Here is a 22788-nt window from a genome sequence, read left to right on the forward strand (position 1 = left end):
TTCACACAATAAATGCCTAATTACGGCTTATTAATAGTTAGTTAGGTAGTACATTTAGGTATTGTGTGGGATTAATGGATGTAGAATTTGGTCATGCAGAATAAGGCATTATTATGTGACCCTGGAGCACAAAACCAGTCATAAGACGCATGGGTATATTTGTGGCACTAGCCAACAATAGATTTTATGGGTCAAAATTATGATTTTTCTTTTATGCCCAAATATATTTAGTAAAGATCATGTTCCATGAAGATATTTTGTAAATTTCCTACCGTAAATATAAAAAAAATGTATTATTAGTAGTAATATGCATTGCTAAGGACTTCATTTGGACAATTTTATAGGTGATTTTCTCAATATTTAGATTTTTTTGCACCCTCAGATTCCAGATGTTCAAATATTTGCATCTCAGCCAAATATTGTCCTAACAAACCATACATCAATGGAAAGCTTATTTTTTCAGCTTTCAGATGCATCAGATTTCAGAAAATGTACCTTTATGACTGGTTTTGTGGTCACATATGTGCTTTATATCTATAGCTTCAAAGCTACTAAACAGCCAATATCCTATACATGCTAATAAGCAACTAGTTAATGGTGAAAGTTGGACCCTAAACTAAAATTACCAAAAAGTCTTCAGCTATATGCTCAATGTGTCAGCAGTAAAATATCTTTATACTATAGGACAAAACCATCTGGATGGCGCCACCTTTTGGTCTTTTGAAATGCAACCATCAAGTCTCACTGTTTAAAATATTAAAATAATTCTAAGGTTATGACCTGAAAAGACAAAAAATATGCCTGCTTTGTATGGCCTTTGTATTGATTGGCATGCTTGGCTTCTTTCCAGAACAAAAGGGTGATCCTTTTAAACAAATGTCTATCATGTATGCATACTATGAGCAGATAATATGCTCCCTGTATATCTGTCAAGTGAGCTGACCTTAGTTATCTTCTGCCTGAGAGCAACAAATCTACCTCCAGTTACCATCTGTTCTCTATTGGCTGATTAGCATTATGAATACTGCAGGCTAGTAGATAAAAGGACATATTTCTGAAGTTTTACAAGGTTCTTGCAGACCCAGCTCCTCAGGGGGCCTTTTGAGCTTGGCTTAGCCTTGAAGCCCCTACCAAGAAGTGGTCCAAACCAAGAAAACCTTTTATCTTTGTGCTGGAGTCATGTTAGGGTTCTTGTAACATCACGGAGAAGCAGATAACCTATACTTTCAGACTGCACACTCAGGGTATAGTGTGTGTGTATGTAAAGTTAGGCTAGCCACTCTATAGAGTACTTCAAGCATCAATTAGGTCGGCTCAACTTTTGTAATGTAAATATGCAAATGTCTTAATTCTATCACAGGATAACAGATCTGCAAGCAAGTGCTCTTTGATATGTATGGGCAAATATAAAACTGAGCAATACCACCCAAGCAAGAGTATGTTATTCTCAACTGTTGCAGGTAAATATTCAGACTAATAACAACACAGTTGATACATAATATATATCATCGTTCATTAAACAAGAAATCAATATTGAATAACTTACATTTTAGACACAATACTGACTGTTACAGTTTGTCTATTTTGTTCCGCCAACAAAAATATTTCCAAATAAAGCCACAGCAGAACCATTGAACCTCCGAGCTCCTCTATGAATGAATTTGTGTTTTGAATGAGTAGGTTGAGTGAGTAAATGAATCAAGGACTCGACAGCCAATCATTGCTGAATGAATCGACGTTTTGAACTTATTGTTTGAATGAAATATTTAATTACTCACTTGTAAACATAACATTAAAGTACTGTACTTTAATGAGTACAGTACTTTAATGTCACTTGTCACTTGTCGCCACAAAGATTTAACCTGCAGAAAGCCGGTCTTCCATCTAGCGGTTTAATAATGTAACTGTCACTGAATTCGAAATTACAATGACTGACGGACCCTTTCTCAATACCAAATACAGCATATTATTTGTATATAAAATTATTTTTATTGAACAATTATATTTAAATCTAAAACAAAAGCCATTATAAAATACAATAGGAAATAAACATGCAAACAATGCAGTCAAACGTAGCCTACAAAAGCAGCGCTCTAGTAGGCCATACAGGACTTAAGTTAAACAGCCTAATGTTAAATATAAAGTTATCACACTTAATTTTCCGCCTTAACCCAAATCGGGTTGCTCTGGAACAAGTAATGGATTAATAAAACCAAAGATTGCGCGTTTGATATCCAAAGTCAAATTATAGACTTTTTAAGACCTTTTTAAGACCATTATCCACTTTATTCAACAAGTGCTTGTCTTCCGTCTAGGCCTCAGACGTGAACTCACGAAGCACCACAACGCATGCGCGAGAATATGACGTACAGCCGGCGCTCTGACACATGACCAAGAAGCGAGGAGCTTTGTTTACAAGCAGAGGAAGACGCGGCGTATCTAAGCTGTTGAATTCTACATTGATCGTGCTTTAGGTCTTGGCGTAGTGGTCAAAATGGGGCTAAAGTGTGCATTTCCTGGATGCCCGAACGCCGGCTCTACGTCATATTCTCGCGCATGCGTCGCGTGCTTTGTGAGTTCACAAGAAGACAAGCACACGTTTTAGTTTTTTTTTTCGCACAAAAACTATTCTCGTCGCTTCATAAAATTATTGCAGAACCACTGTAGTGAGATGGACTTAGTAACGACGTCTTTAGTACCTTTTATGGGTCGTGTGAGTGCAAAATACATTGCTGCCAATGGAGCCCTTTCTGAGCCATTGGATTACAACAAAAATATCTTAACCCTTAAATGCATACCTCGGGTCTTTAGCGACCTGAGACGTCATTTACTACCCTCCTCCTCATTCATTTTTTAAAGTTAGACATCAACCTTCTTAGTATTCCTCAATAAATCCATTTTAAACAATATAACAAGAAAAAAATAAAATAAATTATAACTGAATGCCTGTTTTTCCACTATTTTTTGGTCAAAATTGTATATGGTCGCTAACGACCCGAGGTGTGTAAGATTTTACGTATTTTTTTCCTGCACAATAATAAATTAATCTATAATGACGAAATAAGGACACTTCACCTTTATTCCACAAGGTGGCAATGCCTGATACACAATGATGAAGTGACGTTTCACTCATCATACTAACTGCAGACTGAAAAAAAAAAATATATATATATAATCTGCAAAACTTGAATGGCTCAGCGATTTACTGCAGAGCAAGTACTGAACACAATCAAATATTAGTAATACTGTCACTTGATGATGGATCTGGTCAAGAAGCTGTCAGTGATCAAAATATTTATTTTGAAGACGTTGAAAATGAGTTTTGAGAATATGTTTGAGATGGCGAATATGAGCCAGATGCTGAATGTATTGGGAAATGAGCTCTGACGAGGACAGTGGTGATGGTATAAAACATCTGCTCAAACTGAACCCTTCCAAGCTCAAAAAGTTAACGAAATATGTTTTATTTTATTCTTCTGTAATTGTTGCTATAATATCAGGAGTTTTATATATTATCGCGACAGGTTATCCATGTTAGATATAGAACCTGGTCGCTAAAGACCCGAATATGTAAGAATGTTTGGCGAAACAGTCATGCATTTAAAGGGGCTATATGCAACTTTTTCCCCAAAATAAACGTAACAATAGCCTTTTTATTTTACCATTTATGACTCAAACATCTCCTGATGATCATACTGACACCTTGTCCGCTCACAGTGGGTGCACCCATAAGCCTGTATCCTATTTTTCCTATTTTCTGGCGGGTCGTCTTTTCCCGCGCTGTCTGCGGATGTGACGTCACCACCGCTGCGAGAGCGAGCAGAAAATGAGAGCAGTTCTGTTTTTTGGCCACAGGTGTCAGTCGCGAGTTTAAATTTCAGAAAAACGCATATAGCCCCTTTAAGGGTTAATTTTTAATTTTTAAAATTTTTAATTTAATTTTTAAAGGGTTAAAAAAGGGTTCCGAAGATGAACAAAGGTCTTACGGGTGTCGAACGACATGAGGGTAAGTAATTAATGACAGAATTTTCATTTTTGGGTGAACTAACCCTTTAAGACCTAGAACTCAATACGACGGCAATTTTAAGACTTTTTAAGGCCTAAAATTTTTATTTTAAAATGTAAGACTTTTTAAGACCCCACGGGAACTTATGTTACTTATCTTATGTTTAACCACTATCTACATACAGTAAAAGCTAGCAGCAAATTCCCGAATGACTGGCCAAGATGAAGCGATTCTCGGTGGGTACATGAAACGCTGAACAGCCGCTGCCGGCCTGGAGCTTGCATCTGCGAAAGCTTTTAAACAAATTGTACAACAGGCACAATGTTTATATATGCGTCACATATTTGAGGTCCAAATAACTACATTGTACTAAGAAACGGTTAAAAATCAATTTCGTGACTCAACAACAGTAGTATTTTTTAAACTCATGGAGGATTTGCTCGGCTGCCATGCCAGTCGGCGCAAGCGGAGTGATAGAAACGGTGAAACGGTATAGTGCTGTTTTCGAGAACCAGCTGTTGTATAATATAATATAATATAAATTGGCTACAACAAAAATATAACCTTTCAGTAAACATGCTACAAATTACATGAGGAACTTTGTGTCAACACTGGATTTATGACCCTTATAGAGCAGATAGTGTTGAATAAGTATCTTATGTAACTACAGGCGTTGGTAAGAATCTGAATCTTAATGGATTCCTGCAGGGAATTTTCACTTAGCAGATTCCATGTCTAAACATCAGACAGAATACACAATCACTGCACTTCTCATTCTGCTGTTCTCCATTCACTTTGCATTTGGCCCACTCGAGATGCAATTACAGCTAAAAACCTTTATCTAGGCCTATCTTATTGTGTGAAAGACAACAAATGCAGAGCCTCCTCTCCAGAAACTCCAGATCTCTCTGGATCTCAGCGGGGTCTCAGCGGGACCTCAGCGAAGCCTGACCCGTGCATGACTATCACAGTGGAGTGGTGCATCTTCAATTCTGCTGCAAATGCTCTGCGTAAGATGCTTGCTTAGAATGTGAGTGAATATCAAACTTTGGTAAAGCTGTTTAGAGCACCACATGTGCTTTTCCTGTGTATGAGGAAAATACTGACTTTCGCCTGTCCGGAAATCCAGAGTCCCACTAAATAAGGTCAATCGGTTCAGACTTTACCACAGCAGTATCAGCATACAGCAGCAGTGCGGTTATTGGTGCACAGCGTGACTCCTGTTTGAAAGGCTCTAATTCTCCTTCTGTCCCACTGTAGGAAACCCGATTAGACCACATCTTAACAACTCTGCCTTTCAGTTTCGGAAGGGGAGTACAGGGATCTGCAAGATGGGCTGCTTGTAATATATGGCTTTGGCTTCATTGGTGATTTCAGCTCTTAGAGTGATAAAAACGGCAGAGAGCTAGTGATTATGAATGCATGAGGATTAATGGAGGCTATTTAAAGACTCTCTAGTCTACACAGAGCAGAGAAGACTGGGACACATTTTTCCATTCTGAAAGGAAGTGGAAAATCCATGGATTATCCCCAAAATGACTATGCTGTGTAGTTCAATCATCAGACTTGCTGTTACGCCACAGTTCTGATACCAGAGGAAGCTTTTTATGCAACTGTGTTTGTTGTATATTGATCAGTCATTGGTTGGTCGGCAGTAACCAGTGGCTGGTGAATCAGAATGAACCAGATTGCTTGGTACTGTTTCAAAATGCATTTCAATGTTTCAATGTGTTCTGTTTCAGTGCACCATTTCTAACAATTACAATGAACCCAATATATGTTTATGTATGTACCATTCAAAAGTTGGGGTCAGTTCGTTTTTGAGAGAAAAAATAGTACTTTTATGCAGCTTGGACATTTCTTTATTTCAAATAAATGCTGTTCTTTTGAATACTTTATATTCATCAAAGAATCCCGAAGATCACTGCTATGACATATCTGTGGCCAAATAAAAGTAAATTGTCATTGGCTTGACAAAGACAAAAGATTTAAGGTCATGATGACTTTTGAAATATGTAGACCGCTTTATACCTTGAAGGTCTAAATAACATTGTAAGGAATAAAACTCCTTATTTGTATACACAGTACTGAAAGGCTACTTTAGTTATTTATATATAAATATATATATACATACGCTGATTAGTGTATGACCACCTTCCTAATATTGTGTTGGTCACGCTTTTGCTGCCAAAACAGCCCTGACCCATCGAGGCATGGACATTCCACTAGATGGAAGGTGTGCTGTGGTATCTGGCACCAAGATGTTAGCAGCAGATCCTTTAAGTCATGTAAGTTGCGAGGTGGGGCCTCCATGGATCGGACTTGTTTGTTCAGCACATCACACAGATGCTCGATTGGATTGAGATCTGGGAAATCAACAAGACCAAGTCAACACCTCAAAATTGTTGTTGTGCTCCTCAAACCATTCCTGAACCATTTTTTCTTTGTGGCAGGGCGCATTATCCTGCTGAAAGAGGCCACATCCACCAGGGAATATTGTTTCCATGAAAGGGTGTACATGGTCTGTAACAATGCTTAGGTAGGTGGTACATCAAAGTAGCATCCACATGGATGGCAGGAACAAAGGTTTCCCAGCAGAACATTGCCCAAAGCATCACACCACCTCTGCCGGCTTCCCTTCTTCCTATAGTGCATCCTGGTGCCATGTGTTCCCCAGGTAAGCGATGCACACGCACCCAGCCATCCATGTGATGTACAAGAAAGCATGATTCATCAGACTAGGCCACCTTCTTCCATTGCTCCGTGGTCCAGGTCTCATGCTCACTGTTGGTACTTTCGGCAGTGGACAGGGGTCAGCATGGGCACCCTGACTGGTCTGCGGCTATGCAGCCCCAATATACAACAAAAAAGCATTCTTTAGAAATTCTAACGAAAAGCATTCTTTAGAAATGTTGGCCCATATTGATAGGATAGCATCTTGCAGTTGATGGAGATTTGTGGGATGCACATCCAGGGCATGAAGCTCCCATTCCACCCCATCCCAAAGATGCTCTATTGGGTTGAGATCTGGTGACTGTGGGGGCCATTTTTGGACAGTGAACTCATTGTCATGTTCAAGAAACCAATTTGAAATGATACGAGCTTTGTGACATGGTGCATTATCCTGCTGGAAGTAGCATTCAGAGGATGGGTACATGGTGGTCATAAAGGGATGGACATGGTCAGAAACAATGCTCAGGTAGGCCGTGGCATTTAAACGACCCAATTGGCACTAAGGGGCCTAAAGTGTGCCAATAAAACATCCCCCACACCATTACACCACCACCACCAGCCTGCACAGTGGTAACAAGGCATGATGGATCCATGTTCTCATTCTGTTTACGCCAAATTCTGACTCTACCATCTGAATGTCTCAACAGAAATCGAGACTCATCAGACCAGGCAACATTTTTCTAGTCTTCAACTGTCCAATTTTGGTGAGCTCGTGCAAATTGTACCCTCTTTTTCCAATTTGTAGTGGAGATGAGTTGTACCCGGTGGGGTCTTCTGCTGTTGTAGCCCATCCGCCTCAAGGTTGTGCGTGTTGTGGCTTCACAAATGCTTTGCTGCATACCTCGGTTGTAACGAGTGGTTATTTCAGTCAAAGTTGCTCTTCTATCAGCTTGAATCAGTCGGCCCATTCTCCTCTGACCTCTAGCATCAACAAGGCATTTTCGCCCACAGGACTGCCGCATACTGGATGTTTTTCCCTTTTCACACCATTCTTTGTAAACCCTAAAAATGGTTGTGCGTGAAAATGCCAGTAACTGAGCAGATTTTGAAATACGGCCCGTCTGGCAAAACAACCATGCCACGCTCAAAATTGCTTAAATCACCTTTCTCTCCGATTCTGACATTCAGTTTGGAGTTCAGGAGATTGTCTTGACCAGGACCACACCCCTAAATGCATTGAAGCAACTGCCATGTGATTGGTTGATTAGATAATGCATTAATGAGAAATTGAACAGGTGTTCCTATTAATCCTTTAGGTGAGTGTATATATGCACATACACATATCACAAATAAACTTACATGCAACAGAAAAAAAAGAATCGTTATGCAAAAAAACACTATATTAAATTGAATATTACCTTCAACATCCTTGTTCTCTGTTTTGGCAAGTGTGCAATAACATCGATATTAAAACCAATCCTGTGCTTTTTGCATCAGAAAAAAAAAATAGGTCAGCCAAATGTAACCTGTTGTAAACAGAGGTGGTTGCTCTGTGTTACTCTCCAAACAAGCCTCATTAAGTCGAGGCATTAATACTCCGCTCTGATTTCAGTGCTGTGGATTGCTGTGGGATCAGCTCAGGAGAGTTCCTTCCTGTCGACGGGGCTTGTTATTGTCACAAGCATCCTCACCAGCTCCTCTCGCTGTGAGGTTCCCTAATTAGTCACCTTGTCTCTCCTGACTCACAGTGAGCCGCACACAACGCACAAAAAGAGTCATTTTAATGAGGCCTTGTTTTCAGGTGTACTAGAGATAAAAGTGCAGAGTGAATTTTGTCTCACAGGTAGTGGGTCACATCCAAAAACACTGATTCTTAAGTACTGGGTTAAAACAGAACAGAACTAATTGAATAATAAAGGTTTATGTCTGAATTATTTTGGATGATTCTTTTCAACATGTTCAGAGATCTTCCCTATCTGCTTTGTCCTTTTTCTCACAAAATGTGTAAAAAATACATACAAAAAAGTGTCATATTTATTAGAAATATTGACTAATAGGTAATTCAGGTTAGTTAAAGTGTTTCATACTGATCTTTTCTGGTCACCACAATCAGACAGAAAATCATTGGCGTTGACAAAATAACCATATTTTGCATATAACACATGTATTAAATGCAATAGTAATTTCTTCTGGTGTTATTAACAGGGCCTACTTATCATTATAAAGCAAATTGTCAAAAAAAAATCTAAAAATGTGTTCAAAGCTTTGGGTCAGTAAGATTTTTTCAAAAATAAATACTTTTATTCATGCATGAAATTGTTCAAAATTGACAGTAATAACATTTATAATATTTCAAATGCTGTTCTTTTGAGCTTTCTGTTCAATATAAAATCCAGAAAAATATGTTTTCCACAAAAATATTAAGCATCACAACTGTTTTCAACATTGATGATAATAATAAGAAATGTTTCTGCATGATCTGCATGGGAAATGCATGGGAAATCTGCATGGGAAATGCCAGTGGTTAAAGTGCTCCTGTGGCACAATATTATCAAATATAATGTTTGTTTTTTTTTCACATTGGAAATCAAGACTAATGCAGCTAATAATTTTAACAAGCCATCAGTTCCAGGTTGGGCTGCACTGCGGCTCAGTGGCAAACAAAACAACCATATCAATTTGTCTTGAGCCTGCCAATTAGTCCTCTCAACAGGGTGAAGTTTTATCTATGGGGACGGCTTTACCAGAATCCCGGATGAAGAGGATGTGGGACGAGCCAACAGCTGTGAACCCCGTGGCCTTGTCAAGCACTGCTGGCCATCCAAACCAGATGTGCAACCCAGTAAAATTCATATTAGAAATGATGGGCAGACATTGGTGGGGCTATGGGTGAGTAAAGATAGCTACGTTGTCTCTGAGGCAAACTGTCAGACCACACAAAAAGAGAGTGAGACCCTCTAAAATGAAAAGAAAAAAAAACTGAATACGATGCTCTCAATGATATTTAAGTTTGTTTGAAAGGGAGAATAAAACAATGTTAAGTTATTTTTAACTGGAAATGTATGTAAAACCAAGTTGTGTGGGCCTATGAGGCACACTTAAGCTGCGCCTCAAATCGCATACTCTTGAGAAGGTACTTAAAGTAATTACTTCACAACAGCTAAAAATGTACGTTCAATATAGTATGAATGTAATCCGGAAGTATACATTCGCCATGTTCTCATTATCATGTGCCCTACCGTCGCTTCACTGCCATTCATAAATCTTCTCCCGTGGCCTTGTGGGATAGTAAACTGTCCATCGTATGCACAGAAGAAGAAGAAGTATCGGTCATCCGCGGTACTTGCCTACTCTTTTATGAGTACTGTGAATTCAGACATAATTCTTTTGTCACATGCTTTTTTTTTGCCTACTGGCGATAGTTTCTATGTTAAAGATGCACTTAGGCTGCATCAGAAATCGCATACTTCCCTATAGTAGGAAAACAGTATGTGACAAGAAGTATGTCTGAATTCAAAGTACTCATAAAAGAGTAAGCATCCGGATGACCCACAACTTCCAGCGAGATTCCGAAGTGTCCATACGATAGACACTTTTAACACTTTAGTGACGCAACTGAATCTGGTAGGTCACATGATAATGATAACATGGCGACTTTAGTATGTCCAGATTACATTCATACTACACACATTCATACTATATAGAAATTACTTGTTTAGCGGTTGTGAAGTAATTACTTATTAAACCCTCATCCTTCCCTCAGGCCCGAAAATCTTTTTTTATTTTTTTGAGTGTTCATCGGAGTGGTCCAAGACCCTATGACTTTTGTTGCACTTGAACCACGCATACACACGCAAAAAAAATTGACTGGATTCAAGGAGTTTTGTGGTTGAAATTTTAAAAAGTAAGCGGGTCAATTTGACCCCCATAGGAACCAATGGAATGCGAGGAATGCTTTAGTACACATAGAAAAACCAAAAAATTCTAAAACTTTACCAAAAATGTATTTTATAATGTCTACATGTGTATCTGAATGCATTCTGACGCAAACTGACTTTAGGACCCAGCGGAACAGCTCATTTGCTCCATTTAGAGCTATAAGGCCATCTAGTGGCAAGAGTCATGAAATATGTTATATTATTATTTTTCCACAAGAGGTCGGCAAAGACACCCAATGTAAGATATTTTAAGCTGAATTAAAAGGGTTATGCATGAAAGTTATGTTATTTTAGAGTTATTTTGGATTTAAGTTGAAAGAATGTGCTTAAATTACTATTTATTTATTATTTATTGATAAAAATCTAGTAATTTAAATGTAAATAAATTAAAAATAACACAAAATCTTCAAAATATTGCATTAAAAAATAGAAAAAATATCAAAATGAAATGAAATAAGCTTTCTGAAATAAGTATAATTGTAAGGCTTCGGGTCATTTTGACCCACGAGGGAAGGATTTGTTACAAAGTGCGAGGGAAGGATGAGAGTTAAATGTGTCATGAACTGGCTTTTTTTATTTTTTATACTGTTGTCTGAGGTCAACTTATGACATTTGCGTGGTTTTTACATTCAAAAACATCATAATGAATAAGTAATAAGCTATTTTCTGCCTTGGTTTTGAGGCTCTCTGAAAAACGGTCGGTTTTGATGGGCGTGCCGCACTGAAGACTTAGAAATAAACGCCCACGGCTAGGATTGGATAAGATTTGCTTCAGCTCCCCTATCATGTTTTGAAAGAGTGTGGCAAAACGCTCACAGGGCTTGAAAAATATCTTTATCAAACAAACACAATGATTCATCTCTCATCCACCCGCGATTGATTGGAATGTTATTTCTGTATTACTTTGCTCGCCCGATCATCAGTGAATATAACCGCACGCAGGCCCGTCGCGACAAGGCAGGCAAACCAAGCAATTGCTTGGGGCCCCGAGCTGGCCTGGGGCCCCAAGACAGCGACAGGTTAAGAATAAAATGAAACGACAAACTGTGTGAGCGCCCCATTGAAAGTCAATGCAGGAAAGTGCAATGACATTGTTATCGGGATCCCCCTTAAGGGGGCCCCTCTCAGTAGTGACAGCAGCCTGCCAACCACGCGATCTCTGCTGCCGGCAAAATACAAAACCTCCTCGGATTTGAAGCGAAATTTTATGCTTCAGGAAGCCAGAAAAGAAAATAGAGAAAGGAAGAGGAGGATAAGAAAAAAAACAAGATAGTGGTATGTGATAAATTACACTGGATAAAATAGCTCTACTTGTCTTGTACAAAAATGGTGTAAGTTTGCAGCAGGTAGGCTAGCAAAAATATGTTTATGTTAGCTATCGTTACCTGCCTGACGGCAAATGCTGCTTGTAACGAACAGTTAGTGCAACTTTTTTTTCCGAACAGACGAAATTACATGAGATTGCTATAGCTTTGTAATAGGTTTTGATGAAAGTGGCATAGCATGCTATACTAACTATTATTTATGCTATGCATAAATAACCTGGAATAGTTAATATAGCATGCTATATTAACAATTATTATAAACATTATTTAACCAGAAAGAGGCAGAGGAACATTATTTTTTTCATACCGGTAGCTATTCTTAGTGTGCTAGTGTCGGGATATACGGTAGTGACAGTTTGCAAATATTACATTATTTTTATAAGTTACCAATGGATCTTGAACAATTACTTTATTCTGTGGCAATTTTTACACTGTTACATTTTGAAGTACAGTATCAGGACAACCCACATGTTTTACTGGTACTGTTTATTAACTATTTATCAAGGTATTATAGTCATCTGTTGCAACTTTATAATAACCATCTAGATAATGTTTATAGACAGTTTACAAACCAACTAGTAACCCTTAAGTATTCCCAAAGTGTTAGGAATATCTGGTCCATCTATCTATGTAATGTTTATAGATGTTTTAAAAATGGTTAAAGGTTTACAATTTTTTTTTAATGATACAGTGGTGTTTTTTGCAAATGTTTTCAAATTTTATGGACAGTAAATGCAACAACAGTATTTGCACTGTCTCCATGTCCATTTTGCTTGGGGCCCCCAAATTTCTTCAAACGGCCCTGACCGCACGGCACACACACACACACGTGCGCGCAAGAAAGGAATGTTATTTCACTACAGCCCGTCGGCAGGCCGGTGATAGCCCGTCTGAAAAACACATAGCCCCGGGACTTTGGGCTTTGCGAGCACTGGCGTTACAAGTCCGAGTCTGATCATGAATGAACCAATAACACCTTCTCCAGCCTGTGACAGTGTGCTAAGGTTTGTAATCAATAGATATCAAACGATCTGTAACAATGCAATACTAACACATATAAACAAAACACGTTTTACTCACATAAGTGTGTTGCACCGTTCCTGTCGGATCCAATATAGAAGGCACAGCTTTTTTATTCTCAATATGTCTGCAAATCCAGTCTCAACCTCTATCTTACAATCGATCCCGTGGTGAAATGAAGCGAACAAACGCAATGTCTTATGCACGTGAGCTGGAACCGGCATCGTTGAGCTCCACGAGACGGTGGGCGGGCTTGAGGTGGTGCTTCTGCATCCTATTACGTCAGTGGTTGACATATTCTGAGATCTCTCATTTTCTGGGCCTGGTGTCTATAAAAGCTTTTCTTTGACTAACAAGGATGTTTTCAGCTCTGAAACTTACAGGATATTCTTTTATCACGATGAACTTTTAAATACCAAAGGCTCAAAGGAAAGTTGATTTCTCAATTCATCACAAGTACCTGCTCAAGAGAGTATGCTATTTCGGACTCAGTCTTCGTCGTTTGTAATTGCCAAGTCTTAGACGTATACTGACATCTAGTGGTTTGGATGCAGTAAAAATGAATTACAGCAAAAGTTTGTGATTAGTTATTCTTTTGAAGAAAAGTGTGATACGTAGTTAGCCTTGATTAATTAATTCTGTGAGTGAAAGTGTCCAATAATAAGAGGGTTTCCAGGAAAAAGTGAGTAGTGTTCAGCTGGTCATGTGATCTTAAAATGGGTGCCTCTATGAGACGACCTTCTCCATGTAAAATTAAACAGCTTTTATTGATATGTTACTGGAATACATCTCTTGCGACTGTCCTTTAAACATGTATCACTACTTTTTGATGAGGAATTAATAAATGAGGACCTTTTAAGTGCCATTCGTGCTTATAAAAAGAAACTACAAATGAAAGATTACAAATTCACTATCAGATGAACTTCTTGTCGTCTTGTGATGTTTGTTCAAAACCTTGCTTTATCAGACATTGTAAGTGTTGTTTGTGAGTGCATGTTGGTGTGCACATTTGTCCTAAGACAACCTGTGTTTGTCTGTTTTCTTCATTTGGTCCACACGGATTCAATTATGAGGAATTGCCCCTGGAACTCCAAGACCTCCAGGGAGACCAGAAAGGGCAAAACAGGCCTTATGGTTATGGATGAAATATGTATTTCAAAAATCTCATTTAAATCATCGGTGAGTCATTCTTACCAGAACAATGGCATTTCAGTTTTTTTCTTTGTCTGACTGGCATTTGATCATCAGGAAACAGTTTCTGCTTGTGAGAATGTGGACTGACACTATCTATGGAATGTGACCGTGTAATTGAACAAAGCCAAAGGACATTTGCTTTGCATTTCAAAGAACTCGCCACTATGATTGTCAAATTAGAGTTTCAGCCTGTGTTTATGAACAAATGTTACCACCTAGTGGTTATCAAGAAGCATAGTTTGTTTTAATTCTCCAGTAATCAATTTAATCATTCTCAACCTTGATATGGAGTTATTATAGTTAACTAAAATTAAAACCATTAAAAAACCTTTTCGTTTCTTGAAAAAAAAAATATAAAAAGCTTAAACTTATTTTATTTCAGCTAGTTTTCTCAACAGTTCTCATTTTCATTTAATATTTCAATTTCAACTTTGTGTACTAAATAACTAAAACTAAAATAAAAATTAATAAAAACTACATAAATACTTTCAATAAAAAAATCAGCAACTAATAAAAGACAAAATTACCAAAACTTTAACTAAAATTTCAATTAAAAAAAGAATAAAAGCTATATTAGTATCTCAATGATACTATGACATATGGAAGATAATGTATCCCAGAGAATATTATTGTCTTCAATGATTTTAATATATTTTTATGAACCATGCACAGTGAAAAAGCAAAACAGCTGATGTGTTTGGCATGCCTAATACTGTAGGGCAGATAATGTGAATTTTACAATTAAATAAATTCTTTACATATCAAAGATCATAACTGAAACACATGAAACATAAAACTTAACATAAAAAGGTTTTTAAGAAACCCTGAGAAATGTAGTGAGGCATATGAGCCACCGACTGAATTTACAACAGGAATGGAACATTCCGGACGGCTGCAAGCATGTGTGGAAGCATTCGTGATGAATGCGAGCTCAATTCCCTGCCTTTGGTAAGATTAATAACAGACTCGTCTGGGCCGTAAAGCTTGAATCTGGGAAGAAGTTATGAAAACCTGGTGTTTAGAGTGAAACATTCCACTCGGATAAAATTTCCAAGCATGTCTACATAAAACATGTGTCTTGAGCTTAATATCACTCATCATTCTTCAACATGAAAAACTGTGTGTTACAAGCTCTTCACCAAACTTCTCTAAGAAAGCAGATTTTTCTCAGTGTTGTAAACAATAGCTATGTGATCAGACATTGATACAGGGATCATTAGTGCAAATCTGAAGTACATACTATGCTGATATATTCAAATAAAATACTGAGAACATCTGTAAGCGCCGTTTTCACATGACTTTGACACAAACAGACGGGTCATCTGGCTCTTCTCCTCTGAACCACGATGGTTCCAGCCACAACGTCATAAACAGTTCTGTTGTGTTGGAAAAAGAGTAGCGTGATAAAGATCGGGAACAGGAAGGCGATGGAGAAGTTTTTGTTTAAGGCCCGTACTGTGGACCTGCAAAGTGAAAAAATAAGAAATAAAATGAAAATACTTTTAATACATTATTATGCTATATATAAATACAATATATATTTTCATACAAGGCTTTCCACAAGGTTTAGGAGTGTGTTTATGGGAATTTTTTTGGACAGTTCTTCTAGAAGCGCATTTGTGAGGTCAGGCACTGATGTTGGACGAGAAGGCCTGGCTCGGGGTCTCCGCTCTAATTCATCCCAAAGGTGTTCTATCAGGTTGAGGTCAGAGGACTCTTTGCAAGCCAGTCAAGTTCCTCCACACCAAACTCGTTCATCCATGTCTTTATGGACCTTGCTTTGTGCACTGGTGCAGTCATGTTGGAACAGGAAGGAGCCACCCCCAAACTGTTCACAAAAAGTTGGAAGCATGAACTTGTCCAAAATGGTATGCTGAAGCATTAAGAGTTCCTTTCACTGGAACTAGGGCCAAGCCCAACCCCCGAAAAACAACCCCCAGACCATAATCCCCCCTCCACCAAACTTTACACGAGGCACAATGCAGTCAGGCAAGTACTGCACTTGGTGATATAAGGCTTGGATGCATCAGCTCGGCCATGGAAACCCGTTCCATGAAGCTCTCTACGCACTGTTCTTGAGCTAATCTGAAGGCTACACGAAGTTTGGAGGTCTGTATTGACTCTGCAGAAACTTGGGCACTGTGCACCTCAGCATGCGCTGACCCTGCTCTGTGATTTTACGATGCCTACTACTTCGTGGCTGAGTTGCTGTTTTTCCCAATTGCTTCCACTTTGTTATAATACCACTAACAGTTGACCATATAATATTTATTCGAAATTTCACAAATGGACTTATTGCACAGGTGGCAACCACGGTACCATTCTTGAATTCACTGAGCTCCTGAGAGCGACCCATTCTTTCACAAATGTTTGTAGAAGCAGTCTGCATGCCTAGGTGCTTGATTTTATACACCTGTGGCCATGGAAGTGATTGGAACACTTGAATTCAATGATTTGGAGGGGTGTCCCAATACTTTTGGCAATATAGTGTGTGTGTGTGTGTGTGTGTGTGTGTGTGTGTGTGTGTGTGTGTGTGTGTGTGTGTGTGTGTGTGTGTGTGTGTGTGTGTGTGTGTGTGTGTGTGTGTGTGTGTGTGTGTGTGTGTGTGTGTGTGTGTGTGTGTGTGTGTGTGTGTGTGTGTGTGTGTGTGTGTGTGTAATATAGACGTGTATGTGTGTGTGTGTGTGTGTGTGGGTATGTTTTTGTGAAATATCAGGACACAAATGTGTATAATGACATGGGTATGACATAGGTATTACAAAAAGAGGGTGAAATATGAGGACGTTACCCATGTCCTCACTTTTCAAAATGCTTATAAATCATACAGAACAAGGTTTTTTCACAGAAAGTGAACTGCACAGTCTCCTGTGATGGGTAGGTTTAGGGGTAGGGGCAGTGTAGGGGGATAGAAAATACGGTTTGTACGGAATAAAAACCATTACGCCTATGGAATGTCCTCACATTTCACAAAAACAAACGTGTGTGTGTAAGTTTGTTCTCGCCCATGCATTATAAATGCATAACTCACGCAGATAAGCTGACATTGGATGCCGGTACCACCAAAACCCGATTCGGCTGCACTAGGACTGTTGTGTCACATGTGACGACTCGAAGACCCAGCAGGAACTTTCCCGGAGTGGCACCTCCAGCTCCCCAAATACAGATGATCTGCAGATAAAGACAGAACAAAGACTGAAGGAACGTGTGAGCTGTCCAAAACCACAAACTCATTCAAATCAATTCTAGACTACAGAGGCTTTGCACCAGATATTGTTACTAACTGACAATATAATAAGGATGTAATTAATAATCATTTAACTTTCTGGAAGTAAAACATGTAAATTAAAAACAGATAGAGAGACAAGGCTTGTAAAATGGAGACAAATGATGCCAGATACTTGAGGAGACTCACTTCATAGATGCACACTAGGACTCTGTATGCTAAAGCCACGACCATCATCTTCTGCAGGTCCTCCAATGATGTGGTCTCATCAATCTCTTCCACAATAAACTGCATCATGAATTTGGAAATATCTCTGTTCAGAAGATCAAAGACATATGAACTGTCATTATACATATTTACACTACCATTTAAAAGTTTGGAGTCGGTTATGAAAGAAGTCTCTTATGCTCACCAAGGCACCATTTATTTGCTCAAAGATACAGTAAAACAGTAATACTGTGAAATATTATCACAAATAAAGCAGCAACTTTTCAGCAGCATTACTAATCGTTCTAATATGCTAATTTGGTTCACAATAAGTATTATTATAATCAATGTTTAAAATTAATAAAAATTAACTTAACAACTTTTTTTATTGGATTCTTTGATGAACAGAAAGTTCAAAGAACATCATTTATTTGAAATAGATTTTTCTGTAACAATGTAAATGTCTTTACTGTCACTTTTGATCCATTTAATGCATCCTTGCTGAATAAAAGTATAATTTTTTTCTTTAAGAAATCTTACTGACACCAAACACCAAAGCATGTATATATTGTTTATACAAATACAGTGGTGGCCAATATTATTAGAACACTTGGCATCTGGGAGTCGTCTTATTGGGCCTGGATTTATTTTCCAAGAGGATAATGACCCGAAACATTCTTCTAACTATTGCCGGAACTACCTGCGACGGAAGGAATATGCTGGAACATTGAAAATGATGGACTGGCCCCCTCAAAGTCTGGACCTCAACCCCATCGAGCACATTTGGAGCGAGTTGGAAAATAAACTGGACAGATCTACTGCACATTCAAAGGAAAGCTTCAGTTGCAGAAGGCATGGGATAACATTAGTGTTGAAGTTCTCAGAGGAAATATATTAACACTATGCCAGAGAGATGTGCTGCTGTAATTGCTGCAAAAGGTGGACATACCAAATATTAAAGTTAAAAGTGATGAAAACATATAATATGAAATCATAATATTTTGGAGGCAAAAAAGGTCAATATTTTCAGATCTGTCAGGTGTTCTAATCATTTTGGCCACAAAAAAAGTTGCTGTTTGGATTTAGTCAGTGATTGGATCATTATTGCAGTGATTATTATGTTTCTAGCATGTTATATGTTTGGCAACAGTTCTTCTAACACTAACTGATGTAGTGTGTAGCTTTTCATTTCTTAAGCAACCATGTAGACACATCATGGCCATATTCCAGGATAACAATGTCAAGATTCATCAGGCTCAAGTTGTTAAAGAATGGTCGAGAGGGAGCATGAAGAATCACTTTCACACATGAATCGGCACCTCTGAGTCCAGACGTGCTGGAGTAGAATTTATGCTTGAATCTAGCATGCTGTGATGTCAATTTTTGTCAATAATGCAATGCAATAATGATCCAATCATAGATTCTTAAGCAGGTGCCTATTTAAATCCAAATAGTGACTTTCTTTGGCCGGGCAGTGTATATATATACAGGGAGTGCAGAATTATTAGGCACGTTGATTTTCTGATCATATTTTTTTTCCAGGCACATTTGACCAATTCCAAACCACAGTAATCCTAATAACTACTATTGATTTAGTATTTAATAATGTATAAGTGATATATAATTGTTCATGAAGGCTGGAAATGAAAATCACCTTATATTCAGGTGTGCAGAATTATTAGGCATGTTTTCTTTTACAGATAAATTGAGCCAAAAAAGAGATTTAACTCAGACTAAAAAGTCAAAAAGTATTAAATGCCCATGAGAAGGATGCAATACTAATGCAATACTAGACATTGCAGTTAAGGCGTGACCATTGGACAGTGAAATGCTCGTTGGGTCAGCAGGGTCAGACAAAAACATGTGGCGGAGAAAAGACACCTATTAACCGCAAAAGAATTAAGGTGAAGAATTAAGGGTGAAACCATCAGGAACCCTTTAGTCTCCAGCGCCACCATTTTCCAGAGCTGCAACCTACCTGGAGTCTCCAGAAGTGCAAGGTGTCAGGATCTCAGAGACTTCAGTTAGGTAAATAATCCTAAAAAATGACCCCCACTAGATAAGAATCACAAGCTGAAGTGTTGTAAAATACATGAAGAAGGTTTTTGTATAGGCTTTATGGACAGATAGGTTGAGAGTGACTCTTGAAGGACCAGCACCACATCCTCTAGTACCACTGTTTGAAGAATTCATCTTCCAGAATCTGCCAGTACGTTTTGGGAGTTCATTTTTAGTCCATCTCTGCAAAACGGACTTCAGGATGGACTAAAATGAACTCCCAAAACGTACTGCCAGATTCTGGAAGATGAATTGATGTGGTGCTGGTCCTTCAAGAGTCACTCTCAACCTATCTGTCCATAAAGCCTATAAAAAAACCTTCTTCATGTATTTTACAACACTTCAGCTTGTGATTCTTATTTAGTGGGGGTCATTTTTTAGGATTCTTTACCTAACTGAAGTCTCTGAGATCCTGACACCTTGCACTTCTGGAGACTCCAGGTAGGTTGCAGCTCTGGAAAATGGTGGCGCTGGAGACTAAAGGGTTCCTGATGGTTTCACCCTTAATTCTTCACCTTAATTCTTAATTATTTTGCAGTTAACAGGTGTCCTTTCTTCACCACATGTTTTTGTCAGATCCTGCTGACCCAACGAGCATTTCACTGTCCAATGGTCATGCCTTAACTGCAATGTCTAGTATTGCATTAGTATTGCATCCTTCTCATGGGCATTTAATACTTTTTGACTTTTTAGTCTGAGTTAAATCTCTTTTTTGGCTCAATTTATCTGTAAAAGAAAACATGCCTAATAATTCTGCACACCTGAATATAAGGTGATTTTCATTTCCAGCCTTCATGAACAATTATATATCACTTATACATTATTAAATACTAAATCAATAGTAGTTATTAGGATTACTGTGGTTTGGAATTGGTCAAATGTGCCTGGAAAAAAATATGATCAGAAAATCAACGTGCCTAATAATTCTGCACTCCCTGTATGTATATATTGATGTACTACTATTTTAGAAATACAACTACACCTATAACTGTTCAGTGTAAGAATGATTCCAGCAGGAAATCATCCTGACAGCATTTTGAACAACTTCTCAACTCACTTCATTCCACTGAGATGCATGATCCACAACACTATGGTTGCCTTTACACAGAAGAGAAGGAAGAAATCCACAGTTTCTGCCAGAAATCTACGTAGAGGGGAGGGGATGGTGTACTCTCTACCTGAAAGAAAAAAAGATAACGTTAGAACAGAAAGTGCCATCATAGGCAGGCATACATTTATCAAATAATATTATTTTCACATGAAATTCGACACACCTCAGTGTGTATTCTCAAGGCAGTTTGTTTAATTCTTCCACTACCATAATATGTGTTCATTTTATGTTGCTTACATCATGTTTCATTTTATGTGGTCTAAGACTGTTGTACACCACGGCATACACCTTAGTGAAAAGGTTACACAAAAGCCTTTCACAGCTATTTCAACAGCATACTTTGATACTAGGGGCTGAGGTAGATCAGAGCATGCATCATTTATTCTGTTTTTTTATATTGCATTATGTCTTTACACAGAATTTTGAGTAGGCACAGTGCAGTCTTAACTTAGCCGTGTAAAGAAAGACACCTTTAATTGTACTTAAACTAATATGGAAATGGGATATAGAATACTAAAAGTACACACGGCTGTGGATTATGAATATACTAAAGGTTAATAAAATGTAAATTAATTTAGTTCAGTTCTTTATTAACCTAAGTTAGCGTGTGTTTAATGATCCAACTAATTACTCCGTCTCCTCAGAGCATTGGCTTGACAGCTACAGCTACCTGCAGGCTGTGCTGGTCCTCTGTCAGCAGTGCTGGATGTGGCAATAGCTGCTGGACGGCTGGACGGTGGGCTCGTCTGGTTATACCAGGCGGCGATGTCAGCGGGTGTCGCGGCATATGCAGATGTGGTGCTGCCGGGTGCCTGGCAACCGAACTGAGGCGGAGGAAACAGCGGCGCGGACATCAACACCCAGCTCTGCCAGCTCGCATATCCACAGTAATAGCGCCACATCCACTGCTGCAGTTGCACGCAGTATTCAGTCGTTGTCATGTTGTCACCGTTATCGGATTTCTGACCGTTTTTGACCGTTTCTTCCGCAATATCCGCTGTCATGTTGAATCCTTTTATTAATCTTATTTAGACTTCCACTCACTAAAGAGGCTAATCTGCCCAGGCAGCGGCCATGACAACTGCTCATTCAAGTCGGAATATACCACTATGTTAAAATATTTATAGTCGGTGTTTTTTGCTTCGACTGCTTAAGACAGTCAGTTTCTATGATTATATTTATCATAGCTAAAAGACGTGTCTGCTACAAAAGACACAAACTGAGCAAGTAACTCAAAATTAAACTGTATCAACTGTTTGAGCACCCCTGTGGTATTCAATAGTGGTGCAGGCAGCAAAGACTATTAGCATGTAAAGATAAGGGCTGTGTTCGAAATGGCATACTAGCTTCCTGCTTACAAATGGTAGGCTACATATGCTACATTTTCATTTTTACGAGTAGTATGCTACAGTTTTGTCACATGACAAACGTTGAACATTAATTCAGCACAGCCCAGGTGCTAACAATTCTTTTAAATTTGAAAACCTGAGTGAAAATGTCCTTCCTTTCAACTGTCCTCACCAACGGTCTTGATCTAACCCATAACAATTTTAGATTTTAGTTTGTTGGCATAAAGTCAAGTTGATTTTGCGAAATGAAATAGTTTTTCGATTAAAATCAGTTGGTTCGTTTTTATTTTGCTCTACAACAAAAAATGTACACTGAAAATAATTAGCCTATCATGTTTGAATCAAATTGACTACATTAGGTTAACTAATTTTAGGGGTTCAGTTCAGGTAACAATACAGATTACAGGCAGGGCCGGATTAACAATTTCCTGTGCCCTGGGCAACAAGACTCAAGACTTTTGCATATTTGAACCCTCTCCAGCAGGGACTGTATGATTTTGAGATTCATCTTTTCACACTGAGGACAAATGAGGGACTCAAACACAACTATTAAAAAAAGGTTGAAACATTCACAGATGCTCCAGAAGGAAACACGGTGCATTAAGAGCCGGGGGGTGAAAACTTATTGAATTTGAAGCTCAAGGTCAATTGTACTTAATTTGTCTTCCGGGGAACAGGTAGGTA

General features: G+C 38.4%; 1 protein-coding gene across 1 annotated transcript; it reads right to left on the reverse strand.

Annotated features, from left to right (window-relative positions):
• Window positions 1-14787: 14787 nt before the first annotated feature.
• On the reverse strand, window positions 14788-22032 carry fam8a1a (family with sequence similarity 8 member A1a). Its single transcript, XM_079830283.1, has 5 exons — window positions 21426-22032; window positions 20702-20822; window positions 17569-17692; window positions 17185-17324; window positions 14788-15619 (listed from the first exon to the last, which is right to left on the reverse strand). Exons 1-5 carry the CDS (start codon window positions 21757-21759, stop codon window positions 15475-15477), a joined length of 864 nt encoding a protein of 287 aa, XP_079686409.1. The 5' UTR covers window positions 21760-22032; the 3' UTR covers window positions 14788-15474.
• Between the last annotated feature and the right edge of the window lie 756 nt (window positions 22033-22788).

The sequence above is a fragment of the Gobio gobio genome, assembly GCF_949357685.1.
Source record: "Gobio gobio genome assembly, chromosome: 11".
Taxonomy (NCBI): Eukaryota; Metazoa; Chordata; class Actinopteri; order Cypriniformes; family Gobionidae; genus Gobio; species Gobio gobio.